Source organism: Geotrypetes seraphini, chromosome 1 (genome assembly GCF_902459505.1).
Source record: "Geotrypetes seraphini chromosome 1, aGeoSer1.1, whole genome shotgun sequence".
Lineage (NCBI taxonomy): Eukaryota > Metazoa > Chordata > Amphibia > Gymnophiona > Dermophiidae > Geotrypetes > Geotrypetes seraphini.
Window position 1 is genome coordinate 388,154,344 of NC_047084.1, and position 14,395 is coordinate 388,168,738.

The following is a 14,395-nucleotide window of genomic DNA, read 5'->3' on the forward strand; positions in this document are numbered from 1 at the left end:
ATGGGATGCATTTAAATCATATATTAGGGGACTAATCATATCCTATTCAGCTAAGAAAAAATCTGAGTATAGAAGAAAATTAAAAGATTTGGAATTGGGTATTTCGTCATTAGAATCTTTACATATAGCGGATTCGTCCAATATCACCCTACAAGCAGAACTAAATAAATTACGCTACGAGTACAACTTACATCTAAGTACAGCGGCTGCCTCGGAGGTCCTTCTCCAATCTTCACACTATTATGCTACTTCTAATAAAGCTGGTCATCAGCTGGCACAATATCTGAAGTTGAAATTGGAAAGAACAAGCATACCAGCCATTAAGAAACCAAATGATGAAACTGTAACTTCTGATGTGGAAATATGTCAACAGTTCCATTGCTTCTACAGAGATCTATACAAAACTGAAACTCCTGCAATGTCGTCAATTGAGGATTATCTAAGTAATCTTATTGGACCCAAACTTGATGAAACGGACAATGAGTTGTTGTCTTCACCATTAGAATTGAATCAGCTTAAAGAGACGCTGAAATCCATGGCCAAACACAAAGCTCCAGGGCCAGATGGTTTTCCAGTGGAGTTCTACATGGCATTTCAGGACACATTATTGCCATTTTTATTATCTTATCTGAACCATCTTATTAGTAAGGGTGAGGCTATGGGATCCTTTACTGAAGCTCTGATTATTGTCTTACCAAAGCCAGACAAAGATCCTCTCTTTGTTTCAAACTATCGCCCTTTGTCGTTGATAAATATAGATGCCAAGCTCTATGCGAAATTGTTGGCGTCCAGACTACAACTTGTTTTGCCAAAATTAATACATCCTGATCAAAATGGATTTATGAGGGGTCGCCTTGCTAGTGATAACTCAAGATTATTCTCACATATTATATCACAAACAACAGATTTGGCTTCTTCCTATGTCACCATTTCACTAGATGCAGAAAAAGCCTTTGATAGGGTAGAGTGGCCATTTCTCTTCAAAGCATTGTCTTGGTTTGGTTTCAAAGAATCCTTTATTCAAATGATAAAAGTACTGTACTCACATCCAACTACTAGACTTCGCATCAATAATGTCTTTTCAGAATCCTTTCGTCCATCAAGAGGAACGAGACAAGGCTGTCCGTTGTCACCGCTGCTGTTCAATTTAGCTCTGGAACCACTGCTGATTGATATTCGAACTAATTCCTCCATCCGTGGTTTTCAAATTGCTGATCTCAATCTCAAATTGACTGCTTATGCAGACGATGTGCAAATATATACTCTTCTAGAATCCATTCCGATTGTCCTAAATACAATAACTGTATACTCCTCAGTCTCTGGATACAAACTTAATTTGACTAAATCGGAAGTCTTGCCTCTTTCTGGAGTACCTTGTGGAGATGATATCAGGTCTTTGGGCCTTAAATATGCCCCTACTAGACTGAAATATCTAGGGGTTTACTTTGGAGTTTCTGTGGAGGATACACAGGACTATAATATCTCCTATATCATGGATATTATCAACCATACCACTACAAGATGGTCGCCACTCAAACTGTCATGGTGGGGTCGTTTGGATTCCATTAAAATGGTTTTAGCACCAAAGATCACATACATATTGTCCATGATTCCATTCCTATTTCCTCTTACTGCTTACAAGAAATTTGAGGCAGCACTGGTCAAGTTTTTATGGAAAGCCAAAACACCCCGTATCGCCCTGAGGAAATTAAAGTGTACTAAGGAAAATGGAGGTGTTAACTTTCCTAGCCTCTATGAGTATCATGTGGCTTTCTTGTGCAGACAAGGTTCTCACTGGTTTCATGATTCATTAGATTCACAGACGCCTGCTTGGCTACATTTAGAACGTGCCTTATTACCTGAAGAAAATCTCAGATACTTACCATTTGCCCACAAGGAACGTGTGTCATGCAATAATATTATACTATCTTCTACTGTAACTGCTCTCCAGGAGTTAGATAAAATTGCTCCCATTCAATGGAATAATACTACTAGGTCACCCATATGGCGTAACCCTTGCCTGCAAATTCAGGGTCGTTACATTGAATGGAAGTCATGGCGCAGGAAGGGTATATGGTCCATTGGTCAATTGGTAATTGGAAATCAATGTATAGATTTTGAAACGTTATCTAAGTCATATAATATAGAATCGAATCGCCAGTATGAATGGCTTCAATTGAAACATTGCTTAACAGCTTATCTAAAGAAAACTAAATTAACCGAAGATGAACCTACTTTATTACACTGGTCCGTTCTTATCAATGCTACAAATGGTCAAGCTTCAGCTTGGTATAAACTGCTACACAAACATAAATATACTCCACCAGTAGTATTATACGACAGTTGGGCTCGTGATGTTGCGGTTCCAGTAGAGCAACTCGATTGGGAAGAAATTTGGCTTTCATCATTTAAAGCTCTAAAATCATCTGCCATCTGGCACACTACGCTGTTTTTGTATCATCGAGCATACTGGACGCCACTCAAATTGTCCAAAATTGGGTCTTCTACTTCAAATAAATGCTGGTCATGTATGTCCGAAGTAGGAACATTAGTACATATGCTATATAGTTGTAATCATTTACTGTCATTCTGGTCAGATGTGTGGTGTACTATTAGCCAGATTTTGCATATTAGTGAGGATATATCCCTTGCTATTGTTATTTTTGGTGCCAGTGCTTTGCAGAAATATCAACTTGATAAATATGAATCTAGGTTGCTAAAATGTTTACTTCTTATAGCGTTCCAATCCATTTTATCTAATTGGAAAGATTTTTCATTGTTACATCACAACTCATGGTGGAACACGGTTTGTCTCTTTTCCAAATATGAAAAGATAGCAGCTGAAAAGACTAACTCTTATCCTACTTATAATAAAGTTTGGTCTCCTGTTTTGGCATATTGCATATCAAACTAGATCATTGCATAGGTGCATGTATAGTTACCTGTGAATTTTACCAATGCTCTTTAAGAATATGTGGTTACATCAATGTTTTATATCAATGTATTATATACTGACCTTACCTAATCTTTATTTGATATAGCCTGCACATCTGGCACTTACTTGTCTGTTTTACTGCAATACAAGTTTTGTAGTTTTTCTGTTTTGTGTTTTGTACTGTTTACAAAATTCAATAAAACTATTTGAACTTAAAAAAAATCTTTCCATAATACTGAGAGCAGAGAGAGCAAACTATAAGAAACCTTTGTGGCATAGCTGAGTTTTCTTCAATGTTGGGACTAAAGATTGCATTCATGTGGCCTTAGCACATCCTGGGAAGGATGAGAAAGCCTAAGGAACAACAGGCGTTACCACTCAATGCTGGTTTCAGGATCAGACTGATCATTAGGCAGGCTAGGCATTCACCTAGGGTGTCACAAGTGTGTGTGTGGGGGTGGGGGGGGGCATTGTGGACCTGCACTGATATGGCAGTCACACTATCTACAAAAAAACAGCTCATGGCTGGTGTGTCTTCACGCATGCTCAAAGTCTGCTGGTTCTGAGTGGGAAGGAGCCACGGGCCTTAAGCTTGCATGGATGTTAGAGGGCCTGTGCTGGCAACAATTATTCTCTTATAGATATGCTGACTGCTGTTCTGGAAAGGGCAAGAAAGGGAGGGAAACTGTTGACCACTATTGGTAATTTGGATACACAACTTTCTAGAATTAGGAAGAAAGAATGCATGCACACATTGACACCTGCCTCAGAGCGAGTTTAAAAACGTGCACTGGCATTGATGTGCTATTGAGACCTGTTCAAGGTGCCTGTTTCATAAACAGGCATCTATGTTGCTTTTGTAAAACACACACAGGAGTGGAGAAGTAGCCTAATGTTTAGAGCATTGGACTCAAACTAGGGGAACTGCAATTGCTTGTGATATTGAGCAAGTCACTTAGAGGGAAATTTTGTAAATGGCATCTAAAAGGATATTTATTTGTTTCGTTTTCTATCCCGTTTTCCCCAAAGAGCTCAGAACGGGTTACAGTTTGTCATAGTTACGGTACAAGTTTTTTCGATACAAGTTTTTATCCTAACTTGACACATATTAGTAATCTAATATCTCTCTATATAACATTCAGTTTACAGGTACGATTTGCCACAGTTACAGTGGAAGGTTTTTCAATACAGGCGCCTGTCTCTTGCCGATCACACTTAGGCATCTATTACAGAATCAACTTGATTCCTATAATGAAGGCCTGGGTTTTAAAGGCCTACATTATAGGTGCCTAAGTCCTTTAGAGAATTGCACCTAGTGGTGCCTAAGTCCTTCTCCACCCCTACACACACCTACTTTGGAGTTAGGTGACTATCTTATGTAGAATCATGTCTAAGAAGATTGGCACCTATCACCCAATTAATTCTCATTTTTTTCAATTCTGAGCTTGTTAAAGGAGGAAAAAAGGTTTACTCAAATATAAACAGTTTGTGGGGGGGGGGGAGGGGGGAAGGTTATATTCAAGTGCTTGACCTGTTAGGTTCTGCACCCAGCCCCCTTTCCCTACTCCCTCCCCTGCCAGGCTCTGCAGAGGCACTATCTGAATGGCTGCCGTGAGCTCTCGCAGTCTCATGAGAACTCGCAGTAGCCATTCAGAGAGCGGCTCTACATGGGGCAGGAGCGTAGGCAGATCGCTCCTGCCCTGGTTCACTGCTGGATTAGCAGTGATTGTAAAGGTATGATTTTTACCAATTGGGGAGGTGGGAGGGAGCTGAGAGTTGTTAGAGTCAGCAGGGACAGGAGGCGGGAGAGATCCCTCCTGTCCTGACTTACCAGGTGTTACAGCAGGCCTGGTGGAGGCCTGCAACAGATCTGGGAGGTGGCTGGGTGGGCGCTGACCCAAATATAAACCAAGACCCCCATTTTGGGGCCATTTCAGTTATATTTGAGTGTATACAGTATGTATCAATGCTTCTTTGCTGCAGCTGCTAGACTGCTTCTCTCTGAGAAATGCAGTGGGTCGCTTTACTGAGGACTTTATTTCTCTGGCATTCCCAATCTGATCTAGCCTATTTTCAAATTTGATGTGCCTTTAGCCTGTTTCTCCCCCCACCCCATCCCGCCCACACACACACATCAAATCTGGTCTTGTTACATTTATGTTTTCTGAGAATTAGTTTGCCCCTGAATAAGCAGGCAGGCGGACATTTTTAACCCATTATGAATAGTTTCTTTCCAATACTTCTTTGGGTTGGAAAATGTTTAAAAATAAAAAAAATGTCAATGATCTTCCAGCCACAGGGAATACCACTTTTTCCCAACTGGTATGGAGAATTGACCTTCTGACAAAAGCAGATTGAATTATACATTAACTAGGGGTGGACATTTTGATCCATTTTTTATTTTTATTTTTTTACAAAGCCGGCAATTCCTGCATGGCAAATGTGATGCAACCCGTTCAATTCCTATAGGCTGCGTCACATTTGCCTCGCCAGGACTCGTTACCATGGCTTTGTAAAGGGGGTCCTTAGTCCCTTCTTTGTAGTTCCTTTCCTCTCAACCTCTGTAAACCGTGCCGAGCTCTGTGCTTGCGGAGATGGTGCGGTATACAAACCTAAGGTTTAGTTTAGTTTAGTGCACTATTAACCCAATTTAATTTGTTAAAATTTTAACTATGATTTACGTTTTTCAACTTGGAAGTTAAAAATTTTGGTCAGTCTGTTGTCCAGCGTTGCTTTCTCTCCCCTTGCCTCTCCAGCATCTCTTTTCCCACCTCCCCATCTTTCGCTTAACATGTCTGGCTCTTCATAGGATCGCCAACAGAGACGGCAATTCCCGCATGCTGTCTGTGTCTGACTCAAAAGCCTTCCCCCTGCTGTGTCCTGCCCCTCCCCGACACAACTTCTATTTTGCCTTTGCATGCTGTGATCATGCGTGATTAACCATGCAATTAAAAGTTTTTAATTGAACAATTAATCATGATTAACATTTTTAACTGTTACCCACTCCTAGTGTTAACAACTCCTTAATGCTTGTTGACAGCCTTATTTTGTAATTTAGTTTTCTGATTTTATTGAAAAGTGAAAAATAGATAGAGCAAATCCTCGATCGATTCCAGTCCTCTTTCAACACCACTGTTCATTTGTGCATCATTTCTATTTATAATTTCAGGTAACCTCCATGGAATGCTTGTTTTTTTGAGAGAAGCAGACGAGAGAGCTTTGAATCGCATTGTTACCACCATCATCCAATATGAACTAGCCAACCAGAAGCAGGTGATAGAGATTCTGCTGGAGATCTTACAGCAGGAAGAGGTATGGCACGGCTCTCCCTCTTGTTATAAAACAAAGTCAAATCAGCGTGCCCTTAACAATAAGCACAGCTTAATCTGTGGTGGAACAGCCTGGAATGCAGTTCCACCGCTTGCTTTCAGACTCCAATGCAGCAAGGGCAGTGGCATAGCGGGATGAGAGGCGCCCGGGGTGGAGGTGTCCCTTCTCCACTCTTGTTTCTGCCCCCCCCACCCCTTTACCGATCCCCCCTGCCCTGTGTGCCCCCTTGCCTTCCCCCATACCTCTAGTTGTTCACCGCTGTGATTCAACGTTCTCCTGGCAATCCCAGTGCCTCTGCCTCTGCCATCACTTCCTGTGCAGCACTCGGACGTGACATCAGCAGGAGAGCAAAAGTGGTCGCACGGAACACATTGAAGTTGTTGCTTGCGGTGGTAAACTAGAGGTACAGGGGAAGGGAGGCGCAAATGTGACAAGGGGAGGAGTGGGAAGAGGCAGCGGAGAGAGGGGCGGAGAGGAGGAGGGGTGTTAGCACCCTCACCAACATGGCACTTGGGGCAGACTGCCCCCCTCACCCCCCCTTACTACGCCACTGAGCAAGGGCATTCTGCTTTATCCCTCTCTTCTGAGCAACCTGAAGAGAAAAGGAGAGGAAGTGATGAGACTGGAGCGGAGCAGAGAACAGTTCCCAATCCAACCTGTCTTCTCCTATTGTTCCTGGCCCACCCAAGCCTGATCCGGTTCCATAGTTCTACCTTTTATCTACAAATTAAGCCCTGATAATAAGGAAGTGATATCGATTTACTTGGAAATATTTAATAGGAGCATAAGAGATACCATGCATCATAATTACTATTTTTTAATTTTGAGTAGTTGGTCCCCTCCTATTGTCTCTAGTTATAATATGCACTTTGAGTATTGCAGAATGTGTCATTGACTCTGTGCTGCAGTATTTGCGCTGAATTTTGTGCACTGCCATGAAGTGATTGGCGAATGGCAGTATATCAAACAGTGTAAAAAAAAAAAAAAAAAGAATACATTACAAGTAATTAGCCACTCCTTAAAGGACAAAAGGGGATGGGATTTGATATACTGCTTTTTCTGTGTGGTTTACACAATCATAGCAGTTTACCTGGGGTAATGAAGTGTTAAGCGACTAGCTCAGAGTCACAAGGAGCTGCAGTACGATTCGAACTCACAACCTCAGGGTGCTGAGGCAGCTGCTCTAACCACTAGGTCTTTCTGCCACTGGTCCATGTGGTAAATAGGACTATTATGATCGTTGTCCAGATCTCTCCCTGGGCATTAGCAGGAATTTATAAACCCAGTGCTTTAAGTGCATGACATCAACAGCATGGATTCAATCTGCGAACCCCTGGTCTAGATAGAGAGTGACTTACAACTCATCCACCTCAAAAAAGTGCTGGGTACTAAAAACATCAATTGTTTGAATAATACTTATTAAATGTTAAACATAGGATACACAACCTACACTCTCTTTCAAAAAAAACTTAATAAAGAGCCTGTGCGAGCAGTGTAGGTTGTGTATCCTATGTTTAACATTGAATAAGTATTATTCAAACAATTGATGTTTTTAGTATCCAGCACTTTTTTGAGGTGGATGAGTTTTAAGTTGGTCTATTATTGAATTCCACTATTCCTGTGTTTTTTTGAGCTATTAATCTAGATAGAGAGTGAGACATACCATCTAAAGCAGGTTTTCTATACCATCTCAGCTGTGTATAGAGGCCTGTTATTTTTCTTTGGCAAAGGTAAGTTCACCCAGCTGTTGTTGGATCTAGTCCTGGAGATTTTATCATTTGAAATTAGGATGGTAGGAGCTGTGTATGTCAGATTTTTCAAGTGCAGTTTAAATTCAAGGAATTAAAGAGTCGTTTAAATACATAATAATAAAGAAAAAAAAAATCTGATAAATCACTAATAATATATCTTGGTCTCCATGAATACATGAAACTTATGACATGTCAATATGAATCTAATTCATTATTTAGTATGCTTTTCTGAAAATTCCTTATGAATTTTCTTCAAGATAGATACAGTCTTGAAAGTTAATTTTTTAATTCCCAGAGGCTCTAAGACAATTTGATATGCAGCTCATGTTTTTTTGTGCAGGGGATGACCCTGCTTTAATTTATTCTAATCTCTCTTCTATATTTACTTCCCAGTTGACCCTAAGGCATCATGTAAATATTTACAACGTTCTTCAGAGAGTGATTGAACATATTGGAAATCTGCCTCACAAAATTTACAAAGCTGTAACTGCTCTAGCAAAAAGGGACATAAGCAGGACTCCGGTAAGGTTCATTCTGTCAACTTAAGCCTTAAAGTGCTGCTGCTGCTGCTTCCTCTCAGGGAAAGTCAAAGCTGCCAGCTGAGTTCTAGGAAGGATATTTCAGGCCATTCTTTGATTTCTGACAGCCCTCTCATGATTAGGGTTACCAGATTTTGTTAAGCTACAACCCAGATATGTGGCCCCAGCCCTGCCCTGTTCTGCTGAAGTCATGCCCTGTTCCACCCTAGGCCTTCCCCCCTTCCCCAAAAACTCTTCTCCTCTCTCCTTGAGCTTGGAACTGCATCTGGAAGGCCTCTGAGAATGTGCAGATGTGATGCAATCACATCACTTGTATGCATGTGACATCATTGCATCACACCCATGTATGCTTGGAGGCCCTCCAGACGTGGTCCTGAACTTGAAAACTCGGACGAACTGCTGCTTTTTAAAAATCCGTCTGGATACCCAGACAGTCCTCTAAAAAGAATGCATGTTCATGCAATTCGTAACGTCTGGTAACTCTACTCATGATGCATTATAGCAGTGTTCCTCAACACGCGGTACGTGTACCATTGGGGGTACATGGGCTGCCTGTTGGGGGTACGCAGCCTGGCTACCACCAGGGATCCCTCCCTGTCTCCTGCCAGGATCCCTGCCTGCCCCCCCACTGAAGCCACCACTGCTGGGGATCCTTCACTGCATCCCTGTCTGGCTGCCCGCTGCACACCCCCCCAAAGCCGACCCTGTCACCAACACACTGCATTCCCCCCTGCAGCAACTCCGGCTGGGATGGGCCACGACAGCGCATACAGCGACTCATATGCTGCACATGGCCAGCTCACAAGCCTTCTCCTCCCCCTCCCCCCCCCCCCGATGTCAATTCTGACATCAGAGAGAAGGTTCTGGTCCAACCTTGAACCTTCTCTCTAATGTCAGAATTGATGTTGGGGGGGGGAAGGCTTGCAGCTGGGGGGGGGGGGATGGAGCGTGTCGGCTCCGGCATGGTGGCAGAGTCAGTGTGAGGGGTGGTACAGTGGGCAGGCAGACAGGAAGGCATCCCCCGGTGGTGGTGGCTTCGGTGGGTGGGGGGCAGGCAGGGATTGCCGGCGGCACCTGCAGCTTCTGTGGACAGGTCAGCTTTGGGGGAGGAGGGGGGACGGGGGCACAAACTTGACACATGGAGGCACTAACTTGGGACATTGGAGGGAGGGATTAGAAAGGGAGAATTGATGGGCATGAGTGTGTGAGTAAGAAATGGTGCACATGGGGAAAGGAAGAAAAGAAAATTGTGTGTAGAGAGAGAGAGGGAGGAGTGAGGGAGAGATGCATGGGGAATAGAAGGATGAGAGGGAGAAATGTTGGATATGGTGGTGGAGAGGGCAGATTGAAGGGAATGCAAGGGGGAGAAATATTGGACATAGGCCTCCTTTTATGAAGGTACGCTATGCGTTTTAGCGCACGCTAGCCGAAAATCTACCACCTGCTCAAAAGGAGGCAGTAGCAGCTAGCATGCGCTATTCCACGTGTTAAGGCCCTAGCGCGGCTTTGTAAAAGGAACCTATAGTGATAGAAGGAGAAATGGGCATGGGGCTGTTGGGTAGTGGTGAAAAATGCTGTACATGATCCGGGGGATGAGAGAGGGAGAAATGTTGGATATGGCAGTAGAAGGGGTGGGAGAGATGCCTGAATCTCTCAAGACAGATGGATAGGGGTGGAAGAAAGAGGAAGAAAAATTGGAATCATGGCGGACAGAGAGAGAGTGATGTTGGTTGGGGAAGGGAATGAGGTCCGGAGGAGAGGAAGCGTGCAGGAAGCAGAAAGAAAGAAATATTGGATTCACAGTCAGAAGAAAATGCAACCAGAGACTCATGAAATCACTAGACAACAAAGGTAGGAGAAATAATTTTATTTTCTTATTTTCAATTTAGTTATCAAAATGTGTCAGTTTTGTGAATTTATATCTGCTGTCTATATTTTGCTCTATATTTGTCTATTTTTCTATAGTTGTTACTGATTGCATATTTTAAAGTCTTCTGCCTTGACCTCTTTGAAAAACTCCTCGAATATAAATGATAATACATTTTCTGAACGTACAGTTTGCTTTGTGTTTTTTAAAAATTTTGTGGTTACCATTATGTACTAAGATTATATTGTGTGTATATGAAAAATGGATGGAAGAAATTGCATTACAAGTATAACATTGGGACTCATACATCAGCCATTCTGAAATACATCACTCTTTTACATATAATAACCCAGGACATCATTTAAATTGGACAAATATTGGTCACAGCTTCATATATTTTCAAACATTAATTTTAAAACTTTTGTAAACATCAGTAAACTTCACACTTTAACCATTTATGATTTCCTTCAAAGAGCTATTCGGTATCGACAGTAGCTCCCTTATCCCAAACTTTCCCTTAACTCCCAGTGACTTACGGTGTCGTCAAGCCACCTCACCTCGTGGCGGTGTCACACACAAGGACATATTTACTATTCATAATCATAGTACTTCATATTCTATCTGCCTCTAATAACGGCTCTGCCCTTAGGCCCTTAGGCCACAAGCAGTGACAGAAATTCTTGTCACTGCTCCCCCCAATACTGCAGCCAACTAGCCCAATAAACAATTCTGTAACAAATCCTGGATCGAACTAAGAAATATATTTACCCCAGTTAAAGATAAATGTACCCCATCCGTGCGAAATAAGCCAGGACAATCCATCGAAATGAGGTCATGGACCAATACCAGACCTCCCATTATAGCAATAAATTTGGAAACTTCAGCATTCACTCGCCTGCGAAGACGCTCAATAGCTGCAGGCAATGGACAATAAATCTTGCTTGATTTGTCAAATTAATGCAACCCCTGTTACAGAGCATAAGTCATTGCCCCCCAAATGCACTAGTATAAGGACTGGAGATGAGAAACAATAAGCTTGATGCAAGGTAGGCAGCAGCTGCTCCCAAAGCATTTCTCGAATAGCAAGCCAACGAATTTGGATGCCAGCCTCATTCAGACCCAGATTGTGACCCCATTGAGACTCTCTGGCATGCTTATGGGCCCAAAAAATAGAGAGATGCAAATTGATAACGTTTCAAAGGTAACCTATTCAAATGCCCCAACCAGTAAAGTCCCCAGAAGGTCGAACATCACTATAACGGTATGCTAAGTGTATCGGGCACACCGCCAAATTATTCGACCTCCTCAACACCGACCATACTCCTCTACCCTCTTGGTCCATTTTGGATCTCCAAAAATGGAGCTTCAAATAAGATTCCTCCAATATGACATCCTGAAAAAGCAAATCAGATTCTCTCATTGCCTTTTTTGATGGCGCTATCAACTCTCCCACCTGACATGCTGCAAAGAAGGCCACTACAAAGGCCATTGAAACAATAGGACTTCATACTCGGAGCAAATAGTGGAAAGCTGACCACACAGCAAGACCATCAATTCATAAGTAATAGGAAGGCATCGCAAGCGAGGTCAGTACTCCCGACCACGCATATCCCTTCAAAAGCTGTTTAACTACAAATGTCCCAGTGACATTTGGCCACTGGTATAGCCAAGACACAAAAGCTAAATTAGCCGTAGTTTGTGACCCCATCGCATACAACCATCCCTGATGGGCACAAAATACAATGAATGCCACCAGTGCCTGTTCTGATATAGGGAAACTACAACCAGCATACTCCTGGTCCAAAAAGAACCTCAAACACCTCCATCCAGTTGCATAAGATTTCCAAATATTAGGAGCTAAAGACCGGTGCAAGAGGTGCTGACCGCCCACTGGAAGATCTCCCATAATTCCTCCCTCACTGACGTCGGGAAGCCATCCGCTGCAGGAGCTAGCGCCCTAAACTGGGACCACTGTGAATGAGAAAGGGCATCAGCAATTTTATTGAACATCCCGGGCATATGCCATGCCGGCAAACACACATTCAGACGCAGACACGCTAGCACAATGAGTCTCAGCAATTCAACCAGTCTAGGGCATTTTGCCGACTGGTGATTAAGAGCCGAAACCACAGCCAAATTGTCTGAAAATATGACCACTTTCTTGTTAGCCAACCGAGCACCCCAAGTATCCAAAACTACCCATACTGGAACACAGACCCACTGATCGCCTCCAAGCTCCACCAAAAAACACTCCAAATCCCATCTCCCTAGAAGCATCTGCAAACAATTGCAGATCAGAACTAGAAACTGCAGCCGATTGCCAAATACAGACTCCATTGAAGGACAAAAGAAATGAATGCCACAGTCTCAAATCCTGACGAACATCCTTTGTCAAACGAACTTTATAGTGCGGCCTTTTCAAACCCACCGACAATAATGCCAAACGCCGAGAAAATACTCTCCCCATCGGAATTACTCTGGCTGCAAAATTGAAATGGCCCACCAAAGTTTGGGTTTCCTTCAAACTCAGTGTTTTCTTAGCGCAGGCTATTTCAATAACTGCCGCTAAAACTCGCACTTTATGCAAAGGCAGCCGGGATTCCGTTCGAACTGAGTCTAATTCATTCCCCAAAAATATCAAAGATGTCACAGGATCTTCACACTTATCCTGTGCCAACGGGATCCCTAATGCATCTGCCACTGCTTGAAAGGCAGACATCAAATCAGCACAATCCCTAGAAGCAGGAGCCCCAACAAACAAAAAATCATCCAAATAATGGACTATGGAACTGCTCCCACTCACTTGCCATACCACCCAGTGTACAAAGGTGGAAAATGCCTCAAAATATTTACAAGAAATGGAACATCCCATTGGCATACATTTGTCAAAATAATATTGACCCTCAAATTGGAAACCCAAGAGGTGAAATGCTGTGGGATGTACTGGCAACAAACGGAATGCTGATTCAATGTCTGCCTTAGCCATCAATGACCCTCTACCAAATGTCCACACCAAACCCACCACCACATCAAACGAGGCATATTGTACTCTACATAGCTGCGGATCAATAAAGTCATTGACATGCAACCTGCTGGATAGGACAGATTGTGTATCAACCGAAAACTACCGGGTTCCTTCTTTGGGATAATACCTAACGGGGATATAACAAACTCCCCGAATGGAGGAACTCGAAAAAGCCCCGCAATCTTTCCCAAACTGAGCTCCTTCTGTAGCTTAGCACAGACAACATCCCTATGCAAAGTAGAGGTCTGCACGGGAACGGGGATCGCGGGGATGGGGATCCCGAGGGTTCGCCCACGGGACTCCCACGGGGACGCCCCCTGGCCCACGGGACTCCCACGGGGATGCCCCCTGACCCATGGGACTCCCACGGGGACGCCCCCTGGCCCACGGGACTCCCACGGGGATGAAAACAGCCTACCTAAATTCTGGCGATGCAGGCATGCAGCTTACAAGTCTGGCGTCGCGGCGGGAAATAGCCATGCTGAGCAGTGAGCTCAGCATGTACACAGATGAAAGCCTTGCTTGCTGATTGGTCCGGCGGCTCCGCCCCGCCGTGCCGCCGGACCAATCAGCAAGCAAGGCTTTCATCTGTGTACGTGCTGAGCTCACTGCTCAGCATGGCTATTTCCCGACGCGGGCATTAGGCTGTTTTTTGTCATTTCGGGTGGGGGATGGCAGCGGCAGCAGCAGCCTGAAAAAGAAATCATCCTGGCCGGGTTCAGTGTCATGCTCCGGAGCTTCTATAGCCTTCTTATCTCCCTCTCCCTTCTACCTGCTTCCGGCCACAACCCCTGCTCCGCGGCTCTCTTCGGCAACTCAGCAGCAGCGATCGACACAAGCTTCTGACGTCGGGGCCTACCCTCTGCGAGTCCCGCTTGTTTCAACTTCCTTTTTCCACAAAGGCGGGACTCGTAGAGGGAAGGCCTCGATGTCGGCAGCTTGTCTTGA

At 43.7% G+C, this 14,395-nt stretch overlaps 1 protein-coding gene across 1 annotated transcript in view; it reads left to right on the forward strand.

The window, feature by feature from the left end:
• LOC117368307 overlaps nucleotides 1–14,395 on the forward strand; it is a 94,533-nt gene that overhangs the window by 39,385 nt on the left and 40,753 nt on the right. Inside the window, exons 3-4 of the mRNA XM_033961883.1 lie at nucleotides 6,105–6,247; nucleotides 8,410–8,538. Of these exons, the coding sequence (XP_033817774.1) occupies nucleotides 6,105–6,247; nucleotides 8,410–8,538 (272 nt within the window). The remainder of the gene's footprint in view (nucleotides 1–6,104; nucleotides 6,248–8,409; nucleotides 8,539–14,395) is intronic.